Genomic DNA, 27,986 nt, shown 5'->3' with positions numbered 1-27,986 from the left:
GAATCCCAGCTGTGAATCTGGAGGCGAAATGCTAGAGGCTCATGTACTTAGATTTAGGAGCACGTTAAAGAACACCAGATGGTCGAAATTTACGCATCCCTCCACTACGGCGTCCCTCATAATCATATGGTGGTTTTGGTACATAAAACCCCAACAATTATTACTGATTGTTTCCTTTGTTTTCTGAGGCCATTCAAAAACCTTTTAGAAGCACCTTGCGTTATGCCAATGCCATATAATCACACACATACCAATACATTGTTGCAATATTGTTAGCAGTCAATGTACATGTTCCACAACCAAAGCAATGCATTCATGATTGAAGCCAGCTCACTGCACCATTCCTTTTCTCTGCAGAACGGCCAAAGAAGCGGTGATGACCAGTGGTGTTCCCAAGGACATCGTCTAGGAATCCATCTGTACATAGTGTACATAGCGCGTAGAGAGGAGCGTGCTGTCATCTTGAGATTCGTGATGCTGCCTTGACAGCAACGCTGAGAGCAGTGTCAACCTGCACGAGAGGCCAGAGGAGATGATTCATGATGGCAGTGTTGTGAGGACTATATATGAGTGTATGACGGGGCTGGAATAATGCAGTGGTTCTCTTCCTTTAATTACACGTGGTTATGCGTTCTCGTAGGTGGTGTCAGCATTTGGTCCCCTCTGTGCCGATGCTAATGGCAGTACGACAAGACTCGCAGCATCACAGAAAGGCAATGAGGGTTCCAACGTAACGGAAAAAGAACCAGCTGAAAGATTTTTTTTTAACATTGTTTCATGTTACAGTGCAGACAGAATGAACAGAAGAAAACTACATAGCGAGAATCATAAAGTGCACAGTGCCAAAAAAGAAATGAACCTTTATCCCGTTCCTTCCTGAAGAGATAAAGAATGCAAACTAAAATCAAAAGGGCCCTGCAACACTTTTTGAACATGGTCAGAAAATGCCTCCAATCGGTAGTTGAGGCTCGTGCGAACATGTGAGGCAAACATTATAGCGCAGCACATCGCATTGAATTTACAATTCATTTTCAAAGTCAGCTAGAAATCACTTGCCTTTCTCTCGAAAAATGATGCCATAAGATCAATTTCGCTTATGACATCAATTTGTCTTACAGCCATTGGCTGATTTGAGCATTGTGAGCTGCATAATTACCGCGGCCACCACAGGGTGTCGCAATGCACCCGCGCCGAGCTTTATAGTGCTAGAATTACGCACAATACAGAATCACATCAGCAGACTCGTGATCACACTGAAAGGCAGCTGCATGTTGAAAAAAGAAAAAGAAGGAAAGGAAGAGCTCAAGGTCATGACGCGTGCTGATGTGCATACATAGTTCTCGCCCCCTTATCATCTTCCCTGTGTTGCTTTCAGCACTCTCAGTGGGACGAAAGGAGAGAGAAAGTGGTTAAAGCGTGGACGAATTCCTGTAACTCTGCTCGTACTTCACGGATTCTAAAGTTTTTGAGGCTATCGATTTAATTCAGATAGTGAGGTCATTCGATGATTATATGGAAAAGTGTTTCAGGGCCCCTTTAAGTAGTAACCAACATCTTCCAACAAAGAAAGCAGCGCTTCAGCGGTGCGCCTTTGGTGCACTGCATCTTTTCGCAGATGTGACCAGCCACCGAAGTTCAGTGTTGACTAATTTCGTCATACCTTCTTTTCATCGCTGTTTGTTTTCTAATCTATCGTGTTCTACCGAAAATATTGTTTTATATTCGTGGGCAATGCCATCTCAGTCTTTTACAGGAGTTATTTCGCTTAGTTTCTGATGTTGCGATGTCACATGGACAAGGTCACAAAACGCCAAACGTGTCCGTACAGCTGTCTTCGCGCGTCTGAGCCCACTGTATTACCATTCCTCTGGTTGGTACGGATACAAAACGGCAACGTTCACAGTGCAAGATGGCATCGCTTGAACACATCTATAATGGACTAACTCGAATCTGATTACCATTTCCTGGTCCTGTGTTAAATGCTATACAGTGTTCAAGAATTTGAGAAGCGAACAATATCGAAACTACTCTGATGCACTGTTTCAATTCCAGATACACTTGCATTTGTAAGAGTGTCTTACAGGGGCCCCGCAACACTTTTTGAACATGGTCAGCAAATGCTGCTGATTGGTAGTCGAGGCTCCTGCAAACATGTGAGCCAGACATTATAGCGTAGCATGCGACATGGAAATTACAATTACATTTTAAAGTCTGCTAGAAACCGCTATCTCTTCACTTGACAAGTGATGCCATATCCCAAAATCAACTGCATCATGTGCCGAAAAGCACACGGACACAGTCGTTAACGGATGTGAGCATCGTGAACTGCATAGCTGCCACGGCCATCACGAAGTACCCGCACCGTATCCTACACCCACGTGCTCGTGATTGCACTGAAAGTGAGCCACACATTCAAAGAAAACAAGAGAGTGGTCAAGGTAACGATGCACACTGACGTACAGACATAGATTCTTGCCCTTTTGTCACACCTCCTCCTGCGTAGCTTTCAGCATGCTCGCTGGGAAGATAGGAGAGAGAAAGCGCTTGGAGCGTGCGGTAAATCCCTGCAACTTCGCTCGTGCTCGACGGATTCTAAAATCTTATGCAGCAGCCGATTCAAGAGGCAATGAATTTCGATAGTGAAGTCATTCGATGGTGATTCGGAAAAGTGTCGCAGGGCCCCTTTAACACAGACCCTCAACAACCTACGCTTGGAACTATGTGCTTGGAACTTTGAGCTACAAAGATGTTACATGTATTACCATGTGTGCGTTAAAAAAATTTTTTGTACCACATACCTGTGTGCAAGGAACAGAATCACTGCATTATTTCAGCCCAGAAGAGTGGAAAAGGCCAGGCACTGAACGTGCTAGCCTTTGCGTATGTCTGACATAGGAAAAAAAAATGTTTCCATAGTTTCCATGTCAGTAAATAAAGTATGGTTGGTTGTGATGGCTGGGGAAAACAACAGGGGCAATGCATTTCTTTTTCTTTTTTATGTTTTATGATAAGCAGGTTCTTTGTGTGCTGGTTGTGATCAATGTCGTACTTAGGAGCAAAAATATTTTGCAATGTCTGGGTGCTGCACAACCATTCATCTGCGAAATCGGCTATAATTTGTGGAGGTTTGTTGTCGGGACGAGATAAGGAAGTTTGACCTTATCGTGTGAATAGCTTCTGAGCGAACTTTATAGAGCACATCATAGTTCGTGTTTTACGCATCACTTGCCTTAACACTGCCAAGCCCATTTAGTATATGTATTGCTTTGTGACACTGCATCCTCATTTGGAGGCACAACTTACTTTTGCCATTTCTTTGCACTACTGGCAAGGAAGAAAACACAAACACTGAGCTAATGGCAAATTAGGCATTCTGGTTGCCTAAAGTTCCTTTATATCACTTCTAGATGAAATAGTTCGCAACACAGAATCGCTTTGGTGAAGGTAGTACCGAGTTTAACAAGGCATTGGACGTGGTGTGTTTCGTCGGGAATTTCAAAATATTTTTTTCACCTTTCCAAGAATACTTGCTACCAGCAGATAACTATCGCATCTAATTTGAGTGGATCATTGAGTTCGGTTTATGAAGAAATATAGCATCACTGACTGTACAATAATGAGATAAGTTACTTAGGTTACCGTTGCAATGACTTGCTGTAAAATACCCTATAATTCATTCTAACACTTCCAATTGCTTTAAATTTGGTCTACGGAACCTTGGCATCAAATTACGTAAAATTCACGCATACCAAATCTGGTGGACCTCAATCCCTACCTAAAAATGTGGGGCAAATATTCTCCTAGCAGAGCACTGATGCATTACATTCGCGTAAGAATGAAAGCTGACAGTAGACGGAGACTACTAGAAGCTACACCGGCACCTCTGTTAAGCGAGTGCGGACTGGAGTTGCTCAGCTTTCTCGTGAGGAAGATTGAGCATCCAACGCCAGCCACGCGATGACATAAGAATCTTAGGAAATGTGCTACAATCTAACGACTAAGCACAAAAAGCACTCGCGAATTATGCTGGCATAGGTGGCCTGTCTCGAGTGGAGTAGAAAGGGTCGACCATCTTGTGCGAGAGCGACTGTACTGAAGATCTACCGAAGACGGATACAGCTCTACGCATACGATGAAATAACGAGGACTGATACCAGTTTAATACCGACGCTGTTCACCCAACCATCCCCTCCCTACCCAATCCCACACTGCAAGCCGAGAGCTGTCCATGAAATAAAGGTTTAGTTCATTCATTCATAGAGAGTCAATTATAATGTGTCGCAAAAGGATATTGAAGGACACATACACTGACACTTGTACTAATCATATTCGTAGCACAAGAAAACCAGACGCAGACAGAAGTAAGGAACATATCTGTCTCCGTCTGGTTTTTTTGCACTACGAATATGATTAAAAGTGACTCAAACCAACTAGCTCGCATCACCGCCTTGACTGCATACGCTGACATTTGATCGGATCACTACCAATGATGGAAAATAGAGGCGCCCTAATAGTGGTCAGCAATTCCCTCTGAAGATTACCTGAATAAAACGGGTGAGCCCTACTTTAGGAACTCACCCATTGGAAAGTTCTGATCTTCTGCGCCCCTTTAATCCTCCATTGCAAGAGAATGGATTAGTGGGAGTGTTTACCCCTAGGGAGATTTGCGGCATCTCTCATTAGTGGATTAGTGTAAGAACAATAGGTGAGCTCTTCGGGTTAAGCCAGAAGAAGGGCTCACTTATTGCTTCCCGCTAATCCTTCTGTACAAAAGAATGGCTGCGTGAAATTGCGTAAGAGTCACTGAGTCACTGTGAAGGCTTTTTTGCTGTCTAAGATTCGTAGTAGCCAGTTCTCACACTGCCATAGAGAACTGTAGCTGGTCCTGGACAGTATGCAGTTACTGCGACAAAGTAACGTGCACTAGCATACATAGATCCTGATCACTGTATACGAGATCAGGGCTCTGGCTGCAATTGCCTCTAAAAGGCAAAAGTCGATTCAGAGTGGGGAAATCAATACGCAGTTATGCTACTAGCATAATGTTCACAAAAGCTTCTGTTTATAGAAATCGATCGGCCAAGTCTCTATATCCATAAAAAAAATCAGAACCACACACGTGCACTGTCCTGGACAAGATGAACATTCTTCAGAGAAAAAGAGCAAGCTTCTTAACAACAACACCCTGTGAAAATGAGCTGCTGTATAGAAAGTGTGCGTGATTTGTTTCAGATTGTGTGTGTGTTGTTAAGTTTTTTTTTAATCTGACAAAAGCGCAACATGAATAAATAAGTTTGTAAAAAATGGAACGAAGGGCCTGCCTGAATTTGTGCTTCGATGGATCGCTCGTCTCCACTCCGTCAGCTCGGGCCGAAGGGAAGTGCCGCTTTCCTGACGTTCTCCAACCCCAGGGATGGACAGTTGCAGAGGGGACAGGAGTACTTTGCATCAGCTGTGACTTGGCTCTGCGAGAAAAAAAAGGAGGCATAAGGTGTTGCAGAGCGGGCAGTCGAATACGTAATTAGGGGCACGATCTTGTACACATTCTATGATCGATCGTTCTATTGCATTGCACGGGAGTGGTCAAGGCTCATGCGCATATGTCTGACGATCAGACGTGAGCGCAGAAACTGGAAGAGGCAGTGCTGTCAATCATTTCCTCATCTGCTAGGCAAAGAATGGACGGAGACACCGTTCCGTCCAATAGATTGAATATAGAACAGTCTCTGAACAACTTGGATTGGATCAAAGCGTTACCGCTCCGGCCAGAGAAAAGAATTAGCCTGCCTTGTGTCCAGCTTAATCCAATCCCACACCGACAGTTCGCGAAGATGGCCATCAGTGCTGCTACCGAACATATCCTGAAATGGCAACACCACCTAGGGCCTGATCTATACATTAACACAAATAAATCGTTAGTCATCGTGCTCTCCAATTTCAAGCTTTGAAAAACAATGCCCACAAACACTGATATTCAGTTATAATAATTCTCTGTTTCTTCACAAGTTGAAAACATTTCGGAATTGATTATACGGTCCCCCAACAGATGATCACAACGTGACGCATTGTTGCGGGGCGCTTCCCCATTGCTCATAGGCTGTTTGCTTCCTCTTGTTCTCTTGTGATGTTTTGTTCTATTCTATCATCGAATGTGTACAACATTGTGCCCTCGGTAGACCTATGAGGTTGCTCAACCAGTTGCAACCTAAATATAAGGTCCACCCACAAAACTGCAGTGCGCCCAAACTTCACCTCTGTAAGAGGGAATGGTACCAGGTGGTTTTAATTTGATGTACAAGTACTTCCTTACTGCCGATTTAAATGATAAGCATATTGGAAAATAAATGTTGGTCTTTTGTAACTAAAATGTTATATTTGGCTGATCCCTCTTATCAGGATCTCCGATAACATTTGTCAGGACATTCAAGTTATGTAGCTAAAACCAGCGACACGAATGTGAATCTGTACGGCAAAATTTGGCTACCTTAAACGCGCAAAAGTACTTGACATCAGAGAAATAAGCTAATGTGATTGGATGGAGCATGCATGCAAATTCTTTCTTGTGTGAGACAGCAATAGCTCTCGATGGAGCTTACATTCATGCTGAGCTTGTAACTGACTATTGAGTGGTATGCAAACAGTAGTTGCTGAGATCGAAACAAATACAAATTAAATAGTGCCAGAAGTGGGTATAAATGAAATAGAGTACAGACTAACTTTTAACAAAAGTACGCACATGTACTGGGCATCCAAAAAAAAAACAACTGTGGAATGAAAGTGAGGGGTCTTAACATTAGGTGTATGACGTAAGGCAGCGCAATGACCACGCTGGAAAATGCCAAAAATGTCCACTACCTGCTTGAGGACTTCTACACACAATGGCTACATGTTGCTAAACACTCGGAGTTGCCCTGCTGCCACCACTTGAACAAGAGAGAAAAAGTGCTTTTTTTTGTACAAAGATACCTCTTTGTAGATAGCCTGGACATAGCTCTAGGTCATTAGTAGTATGTGAGTGACAGTAATCATTATTCATCCAAGAGCTCCAACACGAGGCATGTTTACGCCGTTGTGGTCTTGAGTATGTGGCATATCTCATGAACATTAGGATTGATAAATATTTTATAGACGTGAGATCGAGAGGGGGTGGACTAGCAGGTAGGTTATACCTCTAGGGCTTGCCCTGAGCAAATGTGTCAATACCATGAGTACATGAAGAATTTATTAATGTTGATTTACCTTTATGTGCAGCACGTGGGCAGCAGAAAACTTGGCACAGCAGTGATTAACAAGCAACATGTTTGCGTGACTGCAACAACATTTGTGACAACGAACACATTGTCACAAATGTTTCAAGGCATGTTTCAGTTCCAAAATGCTAAGGCAGAAGCTTCAGCAATACGCCGCCGAGAACAGCGAGCATTGCTGTGTCACAGCAACAGTGGGGGTACAAAATACGTATGCAGTCGAAGGCAGCGGGTTAATTTTGACCATGGTCGTCTCCAAGTTCCACCTTGATGGGTGTGCACAGGACTAATTTCATGTGTGGGCTGCTTGTGCTTGCTGCATTTGAGATGCACCTAGCAAAGCCAGAAATAGAATGTGCAACCCCAAGCTCATTAGGGAGATGCCTTAGCTATGTACGGTTCGGCAAAGAGTCACTTCTCGCACCGCTAAGCATGAGGGCACGGGTTTGATTCCTGGCCACGGTGGTCCCGGTATTTGATTGAGGCGAAATGCTTAAGAGCACCCATCTACTTAGATTTAGGTGCACGTTAAAAAACCCCAGGTGGTCGAAATCTGTTCATTGTCCGCAACTATGGTGTGCCTCATAATTATATCATGGTATTGGCACTTAAGACGCCAAATCTTAAATTTTTTTACCGAGTCAGTTCATACTATGAGCCCACATGCCAAATTTTCTAGTGTGTTCCTTTATTACAGTTACCGTGATATCAAGAGTTATTAAATTTAATGATATTGATAGCTTGCAAGTAAAGTCGTGGATACAGGTTCTTAAAGGCACACTAAAGGCAAAATACAAATCAGAGTCGACTTTTGAAATACCATTCCAGAAACCTCGTAGTGATTGTTTCGTGTTAAGGAAATGCTTAGTTTAAAAGAAAATCACGTTTTAGTGGTTCGCATACTGCTAGTTCACTTAAAGCTGCCCGCCTCTCAAGGACTCGTGACGTAAGCCCTCCCCAATGTCGCCTTTAGTGGGTGTTATGCCAGCACCTTCCATTATCTGGCAATATTGCACCTCTTCCAGAAACGCATGCAAGAATACTTCTTGTTATGCTTGTTTTGCTGGCCGCTGCTGCTTGCATTTCAATGCGATGTTTTCCGCGGAAGCGCTTGGTACTCTGACACTGCTGTGTAGAGTCGGGAAGCTGCATGCGATCCAGCCGTCAGTGCGGGAATACAACCGCCTCATGCGCATGTGTGTATTTGTGCTAGAGCCGTTCGGTGAGCCTCTGCTTACGTTCTGGTGCGCCATGCCACCCAAATGCGACACGATTAACCCATGTATACCGTAAAATCTGTGTGCGTAGCCTTCACTTGTGTGATCCACGGCGGACCAATATTCATCCTGTCCGAGGAGTCGTGCAGAAGGCACCTGACGACTCATTTGGCTTTGAGGCGCGGAGAGGGACGGTTCACGAAAACAGCCACGAGAATTATATGTAGCCACTCTTATTAATACAGTTTTGCTTTTTTAAAACCTTGAAACCATTTCTTCCATTTCCCTAACATGGGCATGCAGCATCCTGACAAGACCAACGAAACATCTCTGCGAGGAAGCAGTACTTTGAAGGGCAGGTTACACGACTTGCTTACGTTACGGTTGATTTTGTAATCCTCTGCACGAAAATGCAGTGAGCACACAAGCGGATTTTGTAGTTGTTTATCCCACTGTCGCAGAATTGCGGCGCTTAGACAGTTAAAGCGTAGGAGTTCCCTCTGTGGTGCATTGGAAAGTCGTTGATTTCGTAGCTGCTGCAGACATTACATAGACGCGGCATTTTCTCTAAATTCCAGTTTGATCGAGTTTCACGAGCCGGCAAAGCCTGCGCAGCAATATGCAGTTATAAAACTACCCCTGACACACGACTATGCAAGCGAAAACTACCACTGAGACGCGACCGTGTGAGCTCAGTGCAGCCCGGCGAAAACGGAACTTTTGAACTACCCGCAGCGTTCACCATGTTCCTTTTTCCATGAATCAAAGAGAAACACACAAGCAGCATTTTATTACGTCTTGTAATGCACGGAATGTTATTTTTTATTGTAAGTAGTTTGAGTACGGTACGGTACGAAGAACTTTATTTAAAGATCCGGAGAAGTGCCACCCCTTAGGGTGACACCGCGGGCCACTCCCACGTGGGGACAGTTAGACCTAGCCTAACCGCCGCATCACAGGCTCTCTGGACAGCCCAAAGTTGATGCTGATATTCCGAGCTCTACTAGTGATTAATTTTACTCGGGACTCTTAACACGATCGGGTCCCGCTAGTGGCGCATATAGTGTCCTACATTTACTTTAATTTCTCGATTAGTAGAGCACTGCTGTTGATAATATTGACACTTTAGACGTTCTGAAACACTGACCTTTCACTCTGACATAAATTGTTATTTGCCTTTAGTGTCCCTTTAACGTAGTGGCACTCCAACATGGTGGCATTGATGACGTCAAGATAGCATAATCGTGTGGCGATTAACCTCCTTCAATGTGATAATGAACTCACTGCAACGTTTTTGGCATCTGCACGTGAATAACGAAAGAATGTGCATGCTATGTACTGAAAACATAATTGTGACATCACAAACTTCGCTTCCCACCATGTTGGCACTCCAACATGGTGGTTTCAGTGATGTGCGTACAAGCCACGTATAATAATGTTCTTATGAAACCAAAATTACATTTTCTCTAAATTTACACTTGCCACAAGCTTTTATTTAATGAATAAAGCCCAACGTGATCTCTGGCAAGCAAAATGTGCTACAAATAGAGCAACAAACACGCAGCCAGCAGGCATACATACAGCAACATTCACACAAAGGCATCTCACTTCCTCTTCCTGTGTAACACATCCCTCGACTGTTTATAAACTTTTCATACTTAAATCATCTCCGAAAGGGCGGCCCTCTCAGCTGAATTAGGTCAGCCGGACAACCGCCCTCTCACGGAGAACAAAATCATAGGGCCCTGGCCTACACGGTCTTCAACACGAGCCGGTCTGAGGGCAGTTGTTGCGGTTTCTTCAAGCAACCGGACTCAACGACAAACTGTGACTGTTGGAACAAAATGTTGCTGTGTAGTACTTGGACTACGACCATGACTTTCTTTTTTGTCACGTGCTGTCGTCACAACTCTTCTTCTTCATTCTTTTACATCCCCTGTCCCCTTTCCACGTAGAGGGTAGCAAACCAGAGGCTTCCTCTGGTTAACCGCCCTGTCTTTCCTCTCTCTCTCGCTCCCTCTATCATACTTAAACAGCGAGACATCCAAAACACGAAAATAATATTACATAAGGATAAGGCTTAAAAAACAACAAAAATACAAAATCAATGCCACAAATAAGCAGAAAAACTACACACGCATTTTGCATCCATTGTCACTGACAGACGGAAAAACCTTATTTCATATCTGGTGTGTTTGTGGACTGGGTTCCCGCCTAGGTTTCGACTAGAAGGTCTTGACTCCTAGCTGCTTCCTTGGCCCACTGGATTGCCCAGAGTTGCTCGTCTAGGACTGAGCTGAGCAGCGCAGCCCGCCATAAACGCGGAGGCTGTTCGTGGAGGCCGTGTTCTCATTACTACGTATTAATCCCTGGCATTCCCATAGGTTGTGCTCTAAGGTAGCTCGTGCTTCGCAATTGTTGCACTGATCGGTCGCGCATATATATATATATAACCCTAAACTCAATGGGTTGAAGTCTGTCCAATGGCAACAGTTACAAACCAGGTCATATAATAATCCAGCGCTACATGTTATCCATTAAAAAAAAATTATTTAAAGGCTGCAAAGACGAATGATTTCATTTGTTTTGGTACTTTACCCGTCCACAACATGAAAAAGCACCACTCCTGTAGCAAGAAGAAGCGACCCGCATATAACCTGTACGAAAAAACAATAAAATGTGCTTAAAAAGTGGGGGTGCGGGTTATATGCTGGGGTTATGTGCAATCCTGAAGTTTCTGCACCAACTCGCCATGACGTCCTCGACATTCATGATGTATGCTACAGCCTGTATTGTTACCTAGTGGTAAAACCGAATTGGGTATTGTTTTAAAGTGGCCCTGCAATACTTTTTCAGCATGGCAGAAAACACTGCAATTGGTAGTCGAGGCTCCAGAGGACACGTGAGCCAAACATTATTAGCGGCGAGATCAAGAAGAGTCGGCACCTAGCGGCGAGCGGCCGAAACGCCGTCGTGTGGATGGCTCCTTGCGTCGTCTGCTAGCCACACCGTGTTCGCATGTGTGCGTAAGTCATGCACGTCCTCAGATTACAGCTTTTTCCGCTGTGCTAGCACAGTATCAAATGCTTGTACGTATGCCTACACGATATACATAAGCATTTTGCCTTATGAGACTTGTATGCACTCTAATAAGTGAGTACACGCCCGTGTCGGTATGGCGCTAGGTCTAACCATCGTACCGTCCATTCGCCAAAATCATTTCAATGTGGATACCGCTTTCCTGTTCAGGCACGTCACATAGTTCATTCAGCGCCGTCCTAAACGAAAAAAAAAAGTACTAAATGTCGAGGTGTGAATGCAGAATTTTAGTGACACCATCTCGTGATGTGTTGGCGATTTGTAAATTCTTGTGATACCCCAAAACATGAACTAGCGTCTGCAGAGGATGGTTAGCGGTAAAAAAGACTTGAAGCCACGCATTTCTACAGTAATACGCGTATTCATGCAAACAGAAAAGCAGAGTGCACAAAGTTCTACTTCATCTAATTATGCAGAAATACAGGTTCTCTTTCTTTGTAGCCGCTAGAGCAAGAAGTAAATACTTCAATGGCTCAGTCGCGCAACACAGTTTATATTGTGGTATAGGCAGAACACAATTTAAACACGTGCAAATAAACCAAGAAAAAACATCGAGCACAGGGCAAAACACGAATGTGACTGAAGGCCAGTACTCCATTGATTGGCAGATTGCACTTCTCTCACAATTAATAGGTACGTTAGGACGGTTGCGTGCATTGATGTGGCAATGGAGGGCACATACATCACCATTAGGCTGCAGTCAATGCGCTTTGCTCGCCAACAATCAACACAAACCGCATACGGTGAAGCACCGCAGCGTAGAGCACTGCACGGGCCCGGGCCGGCCCGAAAGCCCAAACCCGGCCCGTGGGCCGGGCCGGGCCGTCAGAAGCGTTTTCCGGCGGGCCCGGGCTGGGCTCGGGCTTGAAAGTGCGGGCCCGGGCCGGGCCCGGGCTTGAAGCAGCGGGCCTGGGCCGGGCTTGAGGCTGCGGGCCGGGCGGGCCGTGCTTGAGGCTGCGGGCCGTGCCGGACTCGGACCCACTCATTAAAGGCGTAAGGTCGGGCCTTCGAGCACACGCGAATGTTATGCATTCCACGGTCTAAGGTATACTGTGCCAAGCTGAAGTGACACGTATATATATATATATATATATATATATATATATATATATAAACAGCACTAACAATGGGCCAGATCACGGTTGTTCCCATGGGAGGCATAAAGATTTCGGTCTTTTATTCGAGGTTGACACATACGATACATTTCTCTTATATTCCATGGTATTACGTGCCAAAACCACGATATGATTACGAGGCACGCCGTAGTGGCGCCGGATCAATTTTGACCACCTCGAGATCTCTAACGTGCACCTAAAGATAAGTATATACACGGGTGTTCTTCCATTTCGCCCCCATCAAATTGCGGCCGCCGTGGCCGCGGGAATCGCACCCGCGTCCTAGGACTTAACAGCGAAACAGCTTAACTGCTGAGCTACCACCGTGGGCAAAGCAACATTTTGATGCATGTACACACCAGATTTTCCGTCCGATCGCCCGCTACAAAGTGCACAGCATCATTAATAATCATCATCAACAACTAATATCCTCTAGCGGGCCCGGGTCGGGCCTGGTCATGAACAAGCGCGCCCTGGATTAGTTTAGTAATGAACGCCCGGGCCCGGGCCGGGCCCGGGCTTGGAACAACGGGCCCGGGCCGGGCTCGGGCTGTGTACGGTCAAGTACGCCCGGGCCCGGGCCGGGCTGGGTTCGGTCATGTACGCCCGGGACCGGGCCGGGTCAGCGCTAGGAACCATGGGCCCGGGCTGGGCTCGGGCTTCATAAAGCTAGAGTCACTGTATATGCTACCTTTAGGTAGCAGAGTAGCGCATAGGTCCGGCTAGCAACCACAGCTATGCGGTGAAGTCACACTCCATTTTTGCAGGCGACATGCCTACCGCGTCGCCGATAAACATGTCCGTCGTGTCGAAGGCCGGCAATAAACATTGGCTGTCGATAACTAGTGTTAATTGAGTGAGCTGCAGCGGCGGCGTCGAGAAATACAAAAATTGGCCCGAGCGTCAGCTTCTCCGCAATGCATGGTTGCTAGCGGCGTTGGAAAACAGATGCGCAACTCTGCTACCTAAAGGTAGCATATACAGTAACTCTACATAAAGCGGGCCCGGCCGGGCCGGGCCGTAAAATCCGGCCCGTGCAGTGCTCTACCACAGCGTACATTTGTATACACGCCGCCAACCGCCTATCCACACAGACGCGGCGACGGTACTGCCACCTATAGCCCGATCTCGCGGTGAATAGCGCAGCACATGGCCTGGAATTTACAATTAATTCTCAAAGTCAGCTAGAAATCACTCACTCTTCTCTCCACAAATGATACCATAAACCCAAATGACCACACCATAAACCCAAAGTCCACGACCATTGACTGATTTGAGAATCGTGAGCTGCATGTAGTCATTGTGGCCGTCACGAGATGCTGCCACATGCATGCGCAGGCGCTCTCAATCACACTGAAAGTAAGCCACGTGTTCCAAGAAAAAAAATAGAAACGTGCACTGACGACCACACGTAGCTTCTACCCCTCGTCAACCCTCAATGCGTAGCTTTCAGCGCGCTTGCTGGCACGAAAGGAGAGAGAAAGCGTCTAAAGCGTGCGACAAATCTCTGTGATTCCATTCGTACTTGACGGATTCTAAAAATTTGTGTGGCAGTCGATTCATGGACCAATAAACTCCTTCAATGAAGCTATTCGATGGTTACTTCGAAAAGTGTTGCAGGGCCTCTTTAAAAGACCCAGACTTACATGGCATGTTTCAAGAAATTTTACTGATCCAGAGATTTCGAAATCCATGATGCCACATGACATTCATACGCTAGAGCTTCAGCGAAAAATTCAAAAATAAAACTTTTTACATTTGCTTTCGCCTTTAAAAAAGAACCTACAATAGCGAAATTACTGACAAAGGAGTTCTCAAAGAATAATTTTACCCATTCAGATGAAACATATGAAGAAATGTTTGTAAATGCATCAGACTTATGCAACGTTATTTTAACACTGTCATGACTGTGCCTATTCCCATTGATAGCATGTTATCGATGAATTCAAGTTCGAACTTTGGTGCTCTCTGAGCGCTTCTGGACAGCTAACACCCTAAAAAAGGTAAAAGAGGCAGTATTTTATAAGTTTCGCGTTTGAGGTTCTTTTTTCCGTTGCGGGGGGATCTTTAAAGCTCCTTCACAGTCGGGGAGGTGAGCACTCGTGGTTTCGGTTATGGCCTTGACATCGCTTCCAGGTGCTCAACTAAAACGGCGAATTTCGACGGATTCTAATGAATCTGAGCATCAATCTCTGGATGTTGGTAGCAGCACAGACATGGAAGACGACTTCAATTTGTCAGACTTTAGTACGAACAGCGATAGTGTGCCAACTGCCACGGAACATCAGAGTGCCTAGCACAAACCACAAAGAATTGAAAAATACCAGAACTGCAAACTATGCTACGAAGCAAGGAAAGTTGAGCAGAACAGAAACGTTTTCTGCGAAACATGTGCAGCCAACCTTTGTTTCACAGTGTCGAGAAACTGCTTCGAGCCGTGCCATGATAGGCACTAATGCTTATATTTTTGTATGTATGTAAATAACTTTCGTACTTACAGAGCTTATATTCACAGTGTTACTCTATAAGGCCTTTGTGTTCAAAACATATGTTTCGATTTTTTTTTATGTTTACCCTGTGCAGAGTAGCATTGATGTTTTTATGAATTTTTTTCTTTTTGTTACATTTTTCTTCGTTTTGATAATTTTTTGATAATATTTGAAATAAATCTGTTGTTTGAAATTAATACTGTTAGAGAGACCAATTCTTCTTCTATCATTTGATACCCTACACTCTAGCATCAATCACTTTCTGTGGCAGGAAAAAAATATTTCCTGGACTACCCAAAAACAACCGATTCTTCCGGGGTCACAAAAGTGTTAAGGTACTGACACTCTATTGCCACAAAAATAATGTCATAATATGTTGATTTATGTGTTTTATAGTAATTTATCTTAATTAAGTTGTAATTAAGTATCCATTTATCCTGAAGTCATTCATGCTCCTTTTCTTGCATAAGCAGAATTGGTGTCAGGCTAGAAATATAGTGCAATTTCGTTTTCGGTTACCCTCATTCCGAGCAAAGAAAAATTATACTTTTGACAGCAGCAAAGAGACCATATGCAACAGTACACTGCAAAATGAAATTAAATGAAGACAAATTTATTATGCAGGAGGTTCAGGTCATCCAAAGCTCAATGTATCTGTCTCTTTCTCAGCCACTAGTCGACACAACTAGAAAAAAAAAAAAAAGAGTTGTATACACAAACGTGTACAAAGCGTCTCAAAGAGTAAGCAATATAAACTTATTTAGTGCTTCACGTTAGTATTCCTTTAGTGATATGCTAGAGCTGTTAAACTTGCTGCTTGGCTGGCATGATAATCTAGGTTCTGGTTGATAACCGAGCCATCGAGGTGTGTGTGCTTTAGTATAACGGGTGTAGACCTTTTTACAGCAACAGGTAGCAGCATCGCACATTCTGGCCGAGCAACTCACAGCAATGCAGTAGTAGCAGAAGACGTGCTTGCAGCCGATTTCATGTGGTTGAGTTGGAGAGCTGCCGCAGATGCCGCACTCGGCCATGTCTCCCCGCGTTCGCTCGCTCGGATGCGTCGGACGCATCTTACGGCGCAATAAGTGCCGGCTCACGAAGTTCTTGGCTGGGTACACGTTGACCAGAGGAAGAAGAAAGCCAATGAACTCCTGCGAAAATGTTATACCAAAGAAAAAGCAATGTCAGCTGCTGAATAAAAATGAGGCAGTTGAATATACTACAGTAGAACGGCTTTGACATGTTTTTCACGGGACAGTGGAAAAAAAATATATGCAGTAGCTAGGAAACGTATAATATGAACATGCAGTTTAAAATAAGGAAAAAGGGCTGCCAAATAATAACACAGCTGCAGCGCACACAGCTACTAACTCAGAAGAATTACTTCATCAGTTTAACACAACCAACTCAATTCAACAGATAATTAGGCCACAGAAATGATACAGGACATTAATATTATTTCAACTGTAGTGTAGTAGTTACGACATAATTGCAACAACTAATGTCTCCTATGCTTTCCTTGGCCTAACTGTCTGTTGTATTGATTCGGTTGCGTCTAACAAAGAAATGAGCCCTTCAAAAAAATTCCCCTTCTTTTGTTTGCTGATCAGTTTGAGGTTTAAAGAAGTCCAGAATCGAAGTCTGGCATTGCTTTAACACACACACCTCTGCCAGAACTACACCCCTCTTGAGCACTTGGATGGCCTTGTGGCAGTTCACATCCTCAAAATCATTGATGTTCCTTCTCAGCACATCCAGTGCGGGGACCGCTCGCTACGTGTCAGACAGGAATGTTGCAGGAACGATGCATGAAAACGGGATTCTAATACACAGGTGCCTGTAGATTCTTTGCTGGGACCGCACACCAGGAATGTTATATGCGGGAAAATGTATAAGCTCTTTTCTACTATATGTAGGCAAGGATGGACACCCATGACCGTGTTCAAACTAAACCCCATTGCAGCCATAGAGTTTCCTATAGATACACTAGAGGGAACTCTGGCGCTAGTGTCTATGGGAGCTGCAACGCGTGGCGCTTCAGCCAGCATGGGAATGATGGGTAGTACACGGATTTGTTTAAGCTTCGTTCTTTTGGCTGAGTTTGACTCCGCGTCGCCTGCAGTCGCTTTGTTGCAAGACGAAGTTCAGCAAAAGTTCAGCAGTCCCACTTCACCACCTTGACCTGTTTAGACTCACCAATCCAATCAGCTCACGAGGTTCACAGTGAGCCATTCTTTTATCCAAAACAAAAGCCAAAAATACGACAATAAAGAAAGTCACAAGTGCATTCGAAGCCATAAGCACGAAGATTAAACAAATCCATCATTCCCATGGTGGCTGAACGATCGCAGTACCAGAGTTCCCTCTAGGTAATTGCCAGCACCTCTATGATTGCAGCAAGATAGCAGTGCTTTGAACACAAATAAAGAAACATCATCACATCACTTCTAGTCTATTGAAGGTGACAGTTGTCTCCTAGCGATTTCCAGTTACAGCCTTTATAATTAGCTGCTGCGGATCTTAAGAATGCTTTGCTGTAAAGGTTGTGCATCGTAACACCCACAATGCAGCTGAACCATATGGAATTGAGAGCGTATAATGCGAGCAAAATGTGTGCACCTTGTTGCATCTGAGAGCAAGAGCACCTGGCTCCCAACGTACACTCTCTGGAGCACTGATATCAACCCTAGCGCTCGAGGTCGAAGAGGCTGTGCACTTATATCTCTATCTACAGAAATACCCCACGTCGCAAGTGTTATGAAACTGAGAAAAAACTGAGCAACGAGCTCTAACTTACCGCGAAGCCATGCCACAGAAGCTCCCGATTCATGAAGTCAAACTGAACCTGCAACAAGCAAGCGTAATTGACACATCACTCTTGCTCAGATGCACTATCTGTAATCTACATATTTTCACTACATTGATGTTCGCATTCATGCTAGATCAGGGGTCTCAAACACGTGGCCCACGGAGCTTTCACTAGCAACCTGCCCACACGAGTGTCTTCGTCCCATATTAAAAAAAAATTTCTTTAAAGGGTATAGGGGTTACTTTGTAACGAACAGATCCGCGCGTGCGAAACTGTCCCGTCTTTGGATCACACCGCGCACTAGAGGAGTGTAGTTACTCGCTACTAGTGCTACGCAGCAGCCCTAACAGTCAGAGCTGTGACCTCCTATCCCGCGGTTCGCGTAAGTTGCGACCGCGGCGGGCTTCAGGCCAGTGGTAACAGAGACAAGTTCTTTGCCTGACAGTTTATTGTGCCAAAAGCGCCACCAACGCAACAAAAATACAAGGTAGGAACGAAGCGGCGGAGAAGTTCCACACGACAACGTCAAAACAACAACGAAATGGGAAGCACACGAGATTGAGAGCGATAAGGTTCGACTCACCTCTCGTGGCTTCGCAGTCCGGCCCTGAGGCAGTAAGTTACCTCACAATAGACCGGGCGTTGCGCAGGGGGTGATGGCGGCTGGGTGGCTCCCAACTCGATCAAGCCGTGGTCGTCACCGCTGCTCGAGTCGAAAGACAAGGCGGTCCCCAAGGAAGCGGCGTGCTTCCCTTGGGGTCTGGAGAGGAGTCTCTCCAGAAAAGGGCAAGGAGGGAAAACGGGGCATCTCGACTTCGGCCAGGGAGCAGGGCACGAAGGGCTGCAGGAGCGGCACGTGCCCTCTCCCACGCAACCCCTCTCCCACGCCACTGCGCGTACAAACGTAGCGCGAAGCCGAGGTGCCGCCGCGTTGAAGACAATGGGTTGCGTGTGCAACCCCACAAGGGGTACTGACACAAAAATTTTGCCCTCGCCTTTTTTTTTACTGCAATGTATTGCCGGGGGCCTGCTAGTCATGACACGGCACATCGCTTGCTGCAGCGTGTGACAGACGATTTGCTACAGGCTCCTCATTACCGACCAGTCTCAGTTTCGGTTTGAGAGAACTCCAATAACGACAAGCCGCCGGGTGCAACTTTCACCACCTAACGTGTGTAACGCTCGACCACATCAGCACACAGAAATGTGACGCACTTCTGCATGGTCAGCATCAAGAAGTCCTTTAGAACATTAAACGGGAAAGCAGTGTCACCAAACACAAAACTTTCAATGCGTGTGCTGCGGCCACAGACTCATGAGCAGCCACCGAAAAGTAGTCTGCTGGTGCAAGCGCGGCAAAAGAGAAATGGCGACTATGACGTCATTATAACTTGCACTGGCTGCAGCGTGGTGACATCGGGGAAGTAGGGGGATCACTGCTGAGTTACTTACAAGGGTGTCAATGCCGCGAGGTGCGGCCTATAGCGCTGGATCGTGCACGCGAACTTCAAAATTCATATAATATACCTTCGAAGTCATATATACGCTGTTGATGTTTTGCTGATGATATACTAATGTTCAGTGGAATCGATCCCATGGGCTATCTCGCCCGCGAAATAAGTACGTTCATGAGCGTTCAACCCTGCTCAATAGTACTCGCATCATTTTCTCGCCTACATGTATTGTGATTAATGACGCTTTGTTCGGGTAAGACACACAGATGAGACTGGTCTCAAGCATTTCTTTCGTGAGACAACCCTGCAGTCACCGTGTGTTGAAACAAGCGTGGAGGAAAAAACTCTATATTTCTATATTTCAAAATGGACGTCGATTTTTAGCCATTCTGGAGATTGGTATCGATATGTTTCTCTAATCCTGAAGTTGAGATTCCCTTCAGAATTGACTCATATATGGGATAAGCAAAAGGCCTTCTTTCAAATGGCAGCTGCGTTAGCTGACATTTTGTTCAAACACACCTCCCCACTCCAACCTTCTTCACTCTCCAGGCCCTTGCGGAATTAAATTTTGTGACTGCGGCCCGCTAGCTGAGGTGAGTTTTGAGACCTCCTGCGCTAGATTGATCACTTGAACTCGCAAGGCCGAGTAGAAATGGATGCAAATGGGTGTGTTGTGCAAAAAGAAAAGGCACTTCGAGAAAAGCGGTGGTCGCAACTTCAGCTGGTACTAACAAAAATGCTTCGCAAGTGGCACTGGCAGAAAGAGGACAATGGAGAAACTTCTAATGTACACATGTTGCACGTGTACACGTGATTCTATAAACTGGCAGACAATACTCAAAAAGCCACTCCCTTTGCAGGGCCTCTCACTAGGTCTAATAGCATATTTTTGGTTAAACAGTGGAAGTTGTAAAGTGCTGTCTAGGAAGAGTGTTACTGAAAGAATTTATACAGCGAAAGCTATTATGAGACCACAACAACAGTGCCGAAGCTGTCTGCCGCTGCCGGTGTCCATAACCGCTATCGCGCAAAATAAAGAAATGAAATGAGGAAAAAAAATATCCAGGATCGGGTGGGATTTGAAGTCGGGCACTCTGTATGGCAGTTGAGTGTTCTACCACAGAGCCACGCTGGTGCTTGAAACTGCTCTGCAAAAACACCCTATACAGGCATCATTTCGGGCAAGGTATCACGTTAACATGTGTCAGAAGAGCAAAACAACAACCAGGCGTCACACAATGCTTGCACAGCAAGTGTGTAGTTTAAATCTTCCCACCCACTACAAAGTGCTCAGCCATAACTGCCATCAGCAGTTATGGCTGAGCCATAACTGCTGATTGTCGCCATCAGCCACATGCAGCACCAACAAAGTGCACATAATGCCTTACAGATGTGTAGCGGGTACCTCGCTTATCCGCAGAAAGCAAATAATGGCATAGTGGGTGCTTCCTTACTTCACAAAAATAATAATTTATGGCGCAGTGGATACCTTGCATGTGTACTTGTATTAGTTGCCCCAAGAAAGTTTAGAACAGGCTCGTGAAAGGCAGCTCTTCTAGCTTTCACTGTGACTGTGCTGCACATTCCGCGCAGGCCTGGCGTTTTTTTCAAATTGATTCATTAATGGTCAAGCTAGTTATTGTCATGCCTCCAGGAGTAGTAGTAGTGGCTTGAGGAAAGAAACGATGTCCGCTATGCTGCTACCGTGGTTACTGTGCTCGGCTCATGACACGAAGGTCGCTGGTTCGGTCCTGGCCATGGAGGTCGCATTTTCGATGGAGGCGAAATGCCTGTGCGATGTTAGGGCACGCTAAAGAACACGACACAGTTGAAATTTCCGGAGTCCTCCATTATGGAGTGCCTCATAATCATATTGTGGTTTTGGCACATAAAACCCCAGATATTATTATTAGGAAAGGAAGGACACTTATTTCTGCAAACCATAAGGGAGCACAGCTCAGTGCTGCAAGAAGGGGCAAGAGGAGTGGAGGAAGTCAGAGCAAAGGAGAGGCCGCCTTCTCGGGAAATGAGTGCCCCAACACCAAGCGGCAGACCGGTGTTTTTTTTTTGGTTTTTTTTTTTCAATTTGTTGATGTGAATTAGGGCTCCTGACAAAGAGGGAAATCACGTGGTCCCTTTTATGGGAGCTCATAACACATCCAATACCCAGCTATGATGTAGCTTCTCTGGCCAAAGGCAGTACAGCCCCAAAACAAGTTGCCAAAGTCCCGATATGATTATATATGGTTCGATCACCTGCACGTCGTCGCTTTTTCTGCAATGTGGAATACTCACAGTGTGTAATTTATTCAAGTATAAACTGGGGATTCTTGTGTTTAAGTGTCTTAACGGTACCTTAACAGCTGATGTTTTGGAGAAAATGCATTTGCTAAACTCCCACTAGGTTCACCTCTAACAACAACTTTTTACTAACGCATGTACGTACTAACTACAGCAAACATACAGCCAGATTTGCAGCTATACAATTCTGGAACACAATACCACTCAGCAGAAACAATTAGCATTAGGAGCGTTTAAAAAAGAACTTGTTCATTTTATTTTGCACTCATAAGCAATCTGTATTGATATATCTGCATTTCTCTACACTTACAACTATTACTCAGAATTAGAATCAGAATGAAATTTTATTGCTAGCATAAACGAAGCATAAAAGAATTACTAGCATAAAACAATTGGCCCAAGTTAACACCTCACTAAATAGGGAGAGACCTTTGATTAGCTTTATCTAACTGAAGGTTCTTTAATGTGCACTTCAATGAGATCATGTGGGCGCTTTTGCATTTTGCTATCATCGAAATGCGGCCATAGTGGAGGAACCCGTTGTGCAAGCGGGTAGCTTCTTTTGAAAAAGCATATGCTACCCACCAACACCAGGTGGCTAGCGAATGCTTTTCAACTACCTTTACTTGGCTTTCACACGCGATGGACCTTACCTCACGTAACATGGGCCGCGTTGAATGGCCGTTGACAACACCAACGATCCTGTTGTTCAGGGAGCAGTAGCTCCCTCGAACCAGAAACAAGACTGAAGTTGGCCACAGAAGCCACGCGGACAGCCGTTTCTATGTGACGAATTCCGTGTTCGACCTGCACAGAGCCAAGAGGATACCAGAAGGAAAGGTACATACAATTAACCAAAGTAGCATTCTATGTATGTGTGTGTGTGTATGTATGTGTGTGTATGTATGTATGTATGTATGTATGTGCACACACATAACGTTCGCTCATCACCACATGGTACAGGGCTTCACACTTTGTGATGAACACATCAGCGGCGTGATTTCATGCTGCGTTCATCAAAAAGCGTGAAGCCCTGTACAATGTGGCAAGGAACAAACACAGCCATGTATAAACTGAAGAATGCTTGGAAGCATTTGAGTAGCGGTGCGCGAGCATGCGTCTATTTAAAAATTGGCGTGTTTTGCGCGCTTTTGTTTTTTCTCAGAAAAAAAAAACCAGGCAGATTGTAGCACAAAACAAATGCTTGATTCTGAGGTTATTTGAGGCAGCTTTTTACCGATTAAAGCAAGAATTAAAGAGTTGGCTAATTCAAGCTAATTAATTATTTTTTACTTAGTAATAAAAAAAAATACGGGTTGTAAGTACACACGACTACCACTAATATACAGCAGGTACAACTTTCCTAGAGCGCATGGTTTTTTTTTAACTCTTGGTCTGAGTTAGCTGAGACACCTGGTATATGCTATACACATTAGTAGAGCATCATGTGCTATGAGGCATTTGAAAAGTGAAAATGTGTTTGTTGCATGCATGTGTAGGGAAGAAGAAGATCATATGCCACAGTGGGCCACGATTGAGCTGAGAGAGCCGAGCGCGAGCTGTTGGCGCTTGGACTGTGATTCTTGTGTTGGTTTTCACCGCCCGCCTTCAGCGTCCGAGAGCCTCCTTCTCAGGTGCTACTTGTCGCCAATAAACCCCATTTCAGAGTGGTGGAGGTGCTGGGTAGTCAACCTGGAACTCCGAAACAGGAGACTGCCCGCTCCCCCAGAAATAGCCAACAAAAACCAACACAAGAATCACAGTCCAAGCGCCAACAGCTCGCGCTCGGCTCTCTCAGCTCATGTCGTGGCCCACTACGGCATATGATCTTCTTCTTCCCTACACACGTTATGTCTCAGAATATGTAACGTATACACAACACACTTAGACGTACTACGTATAATGAAAAAGTGCACCCTGCTGAATACCACAGCCTGATCGTCAGCGCTACGCAGGAGAGGCTCGTGCTGGATGTTGTTGCTGTTTGCACTGGCTAGGCCTATGCTCCTACACTGTTGCGTCTTCCAGTTCCTGTTGTCGATGCTGTGCCTCAGTTATTTATTATAACACATTTGCTTCGTCGAATCCTTACACTCCTCACCAGTCCACCGCGGCTTCCTCTGACATCAGCAATCGCAGAAGGCTCCTAAACTTTCTGCCGTTGAGTCTGTGAGATAGCCAACTCTGATTGGGCACCAGTAATCGAGAAAGCAGTTAGCTGAATAAGCAACCATTTGCAATGACGACGAAGCAGACAATTTGTTGCCAAAGAGAACAAGACGAGCAGCATACCGCAGCTCTTTTGCGTGCCAGTTCTCCCTACATACATGTATATAAAAAAAAATTCTACTGAGGTAAGCCTAAAGAACAAAGGAATATTGAAGCTTCATCTCACAGTACATTAAACCCAAGTTTCTACATCACATCAATAAAAATGCGCACATAGCACCACCACAGCTACAAATGTACCTTCTGGTCAACAAAGGAGTCATTGCAATCTTTTGTTTTCAAATCTCTCCTTATGAAAGCAATGAAAGCATAATCATTACTGTACTTACCCACAGGCAGGGCCACTTAACAAAATAGGAATATGGCTCACTTCTCTCAGACCTGTTTGCAAAACTGCTATGGAGTGTTTTAAGCATATTATTGTCAATCAAACAGACAAAGCATGATGGCACAACTGGTACTGGCTGTCACTCCGAGGAGGAGAGATGATGTGTTTCTTAATAATAATTCTTGGGGTTTTATGTCCCAAAACCATGATATCATGATGAGAGACACCAGTAGTGGAGGGCTCTGGAAATCTGGACTACCTGGGGTTATTTAACGTGCACCTAATCTGAGCACACTGGCCTCTAGGATTTGGCCTCCATCGAAATGTGGCTGCCACGGCTAGGATTCGATCCCGCGACCTTCAGGTCAGCAGTCGAGTGCCATAACTACTATACCACAGCGGCAAGCAATGAGGTGTTTCTTAAAACCGCCTTCATCACCTGTGCGAAAGACAACCAAACGTGCACCGTACAGTACTCATGGATTAAAATGGGAAAATTTAGGGCTAAAATGCACATACTTTTCTTTCCAGAGCATACAGTTTGTGTTGTACTCGTGCAACTTTGACTCGAACACTTACATCAGAGCCAACATTACCTTTAGCGGCCAGACTTGCAGTGACATGACGCGGTAATCACGAACAATTTGCACATAGCAGTCGTTATACTAAAAAAACGATGTCGTGTTCCAATCTGTGAGTGCTGTACACAGCTGCATACGACATGCCCTAAAGGGCATGAACAGGCACCTCTGACAGCATATTGACGTACCTTGTCACGCTGCATTTGAGGAAGGAACCGAACAAGAAGTTTCAGGCCTCGTTCCCGGAACCAGGGCAACCCAATGCCGAGAAGAATGAGCGCCAACGTCTGGCGCCTGGTAATGCGGCTGAGGCTTGTTCCGTTAGAGAAGAACTCCAGCCCCAGAAGCCTCTGGCCCACTGTGGCTCCACACTCGTACACCGTAAACTGAAAGTGACCACAGAAGTTTTCATGAGCACTGAACGAACTCTTAAGGAATCATTTACTTCTAAAATGAATGATAGAAGGAAAATGGATTGAGGGGCTCATTTCTTTCTTAGACACAACCAGATTTACTTCTTGAATCATTTAATTAGTGTAAACATGCTCAACTAATGAAACAAAATGACATAGAGCCAGTTGGCTAGAATTAAGTCATAAAAACAAGAAACAGAGTCATGACATCGACATCTGAGATATATAAATGGAAGAACCTGGACACAACTTTATAAAAAGAGGGGAAAAAAACGATCTGCCAAGAATAGTGCAGTTACAGAGAACTGTTGTGCCTTCATTGATGGCATTTTATATCCCAATGCAAAAGCCTTTCGAAAGAGTTAGAGAGCACAGATATTCACAACAATTATGTCCCCAGCACGATGACTTAGATGCAGAAGCAATAGGAAAGGGTCCCACGGTCCTCAATTGTGTCAGCAGATGGATAAGCTTTAGCTCAAGAGATGCTGAGACAGTCTTTAAAAGGATGACACACAGTCCTACCCGACCCTAAAAACAATATGGAACCTAAATGGCTCTCTCTGTCTCCGTGTAAAATCAGTTTGGAGGTTGCGAAATGAGCTTGAAGGGAAAAAAAAGGAATAAGCTAATAATGTTGCAGCATGAATGAAAGAAAAGTCTATGTCAATGCACAGAAACAAACTGTTTCTTGCATAAACAGTGGCATGCGAAATTCAGTTTAAGCCTAGCAGCTCAATATCTGAAAACAACCAGAAGAATACCCCTGTCACACGCCCTTGTTTACTGACCACCAATATAACACAAGAAACACTGAAATATGCAACCCTCCTTGACTGCCTTGTGATAGCTTAGGAAGGGGCTCAATGGCACTTGTACATGACGTTTGTTTCATTGGTCATTAAACTGAGCATTTGGCAACCGTATGTCCGATATTCTGTAATGTCCATCCTCTCGGCACAATAGAGTATACGGAACGGCTGTCCGTCAAGTGAAGCCATTCATATCTCTACACCATTTCCCAAGCAAAGTTTTGTGAAAATAGAAACTCAAATGCACTGGAGTGAAAATGCACTGTCAAGGCAACACGTCATCCCAGGAACAAATGAGAAATGTTGCTAGAACTCAGTATCTGCATCAGTTGAGAAGCCACGCTGTGCTAATTGGTGGCGTCGAGTAAGAACTTCAAGAGTCAAGCGGTCGTTTGTGAGCACCGAGCTAAGTCCCATGTAATCGCTCCATTCTTGAGCTCAATAACTGAAGCAAGCTGAAGACTGCTAGGATTAAGGCTTGGGCAAGTTGGTTCATTATGCAAGGAAGGCAAAACAGCAATCAATTTTGGATGAACACAGACAAAACGACGACAGCCGCTGCCGTCGTTTGTCTTCCTTTGTGTTCGTCCAAAATTCAGCGCTGTTTTGCCTTTTTTGAAGCTGAAGGTATGATAGATTATCATTGCACATGTGAATTCAATTGACTAGGCATACACAGTGAAGTGGCTTCACTGTGTATTCACAAATTGGCTTCACAAATGTGCTGAAATTATCAAGACTCATCAATATCAATAGCATTCATTGCTAAGGAATACTACTACTACTACTACTACTACTACTACTAATAATAATAATAATAATAATAATAATAATAATAATAATAATAGGTCCCTGTTTAGCCACTGATTGCTGAGCTGGGATTTAAAACAGTGCAAGCCGTCGTTATGCTTTTGGAACGCGGACGGAACGTGGTCCCTGTTGCCACTTACACAGCAAACAAATGCCTGTTTGAACCCTACGTTTTGCTTGAACGTACACTCACCCCATAGAGAACTGCCTTCAGGATGGCCTTGATCTCAGGTTCGAAAGTCGGGTAGAAGCTTCCCTGAAGAGATGGACGCACTTCAGCATTTAAAAACTGTCCTTACGAAACACACAGGACATCAACCAGGAGCATATGAACACAAGCACGTTACTTACGCCCGCATGCCTGAACACGTCGCTGAGTTTGCTCCTGAATAACGCGAACAATTCATCGTCGAGTTCAACAGCGTCGAGCTGAAAAGGGAACACAATACGAATGTGAATGCGTGCCTGCCAGTAAGTGCAAACAACGGCGAGTACGTCGGAGCGATGTTTTCCAAATGCGCACCCAGTAATCCTTGGCGATCGTTCCAAATCACCGAAGGCAATTGATACTGCTTATAGCAACGTTAGTTGCTGGGCTAACTTCATGCTGTTTAATGCCTTCACCGATTTCCAGACGTGGATAAACGAGTAAACGTTTGTGCACATAAACAAACGTAAATGAGTGAAACGATTTGCTGTAGTCTTGGACACGGAGGACTACTCAAGAGTCGTGCAAGGGCTACAATCCCTGACAAATACAACAGCACCATACCTGGTTGACTCGAGAGCCGACGACTGGTTTCTCTGTGCTCATTTGGCACTGAAGAGCGAAATTTGCCTGCAAAAATTAACGCGTAGAACAAGTTAAAGGAAGCAATGGAAGGTATCGGAAGTACAGCACGGGAAGGTATCGTAACCAAAACTTCCCAAGAAAACACACACGTTAAAAGAATGTGACATGCAAGCATTTCGTGTGTTAAGTCTTCAGTAAATTCACCTGCTTACAACCGAATCTCAGAGAAGACGCGTACGACACCGCAGGAAAACGAGGAAAACTTTCGCTAAACTCTGCAAAA

General features: G+C 44.8%; 2 protein-coding genes across 2 annotated transcripts in view; one reads left to right on the top strand and one right to left on the bottom strand.

Moving 5' to 3' along the window:
- LOC119389905 (uncharacterized) overlaps positions 1-573 on the top strand; it is a 66,740-nt gene extending 66,167 nt beyond the window's left edge. Inside the window, exon 8 of the mRNA XM_037657325.2 lies at positions 358-573. Within this exon, the coding sequence (XP_037513253.1) occupies positions 358-377 (20 nt within the window). The 3' untranslated portion in view covers positions 378-573. The remainder of the gene's footprint in view (positions 1-357) is intronic.
- On the bottom strand, positions 401-27,986 carry LOC119389904 (peroxisome biogenesis factor 2-like). Its single transcript, XM_049414582.1, is given in 11 exon segments — positions 401-511; positions 5,322-5,465; positions 16,115-16,321; positions 17,968-18,015; positions 22,391-22,483; positions 22,485-22,544; positions 25,064-25,261; positions 27,104-27,166; positions 27,262-27,339; positions 27,683-27,748; positions 27,908-27,986. Coding segments are annotated over 9 exon segments (894 nt in total). The 5' UTR covers positions 27,725-27,748; positions 27,908-27,986; the 3' UTR covers positions 401-511; positions 5,322-5,360.

Source organism: Rhipicephalus sanguineus, chromosome 4 (genome assembly GCF_013339695.2).
Source record: "Rhipicephalus sanguineus isolate Rsan-2018 chromosome 4, BIME_Rsan_1.4, whole genome shotgun sequence".
In the NCBI taxonomy this organism is placed as follows: Eukaryota; Metazoa; Arthropoda; class Arachnida; order Ixodida; family Ixodidae; genus Rhipicephalus; species Rhipicephalus sanguineus.
Note: the sequence above shows the minus strand (reverse complement) of the source record. Positions and strands in the feature narration are given on the sequence as shown.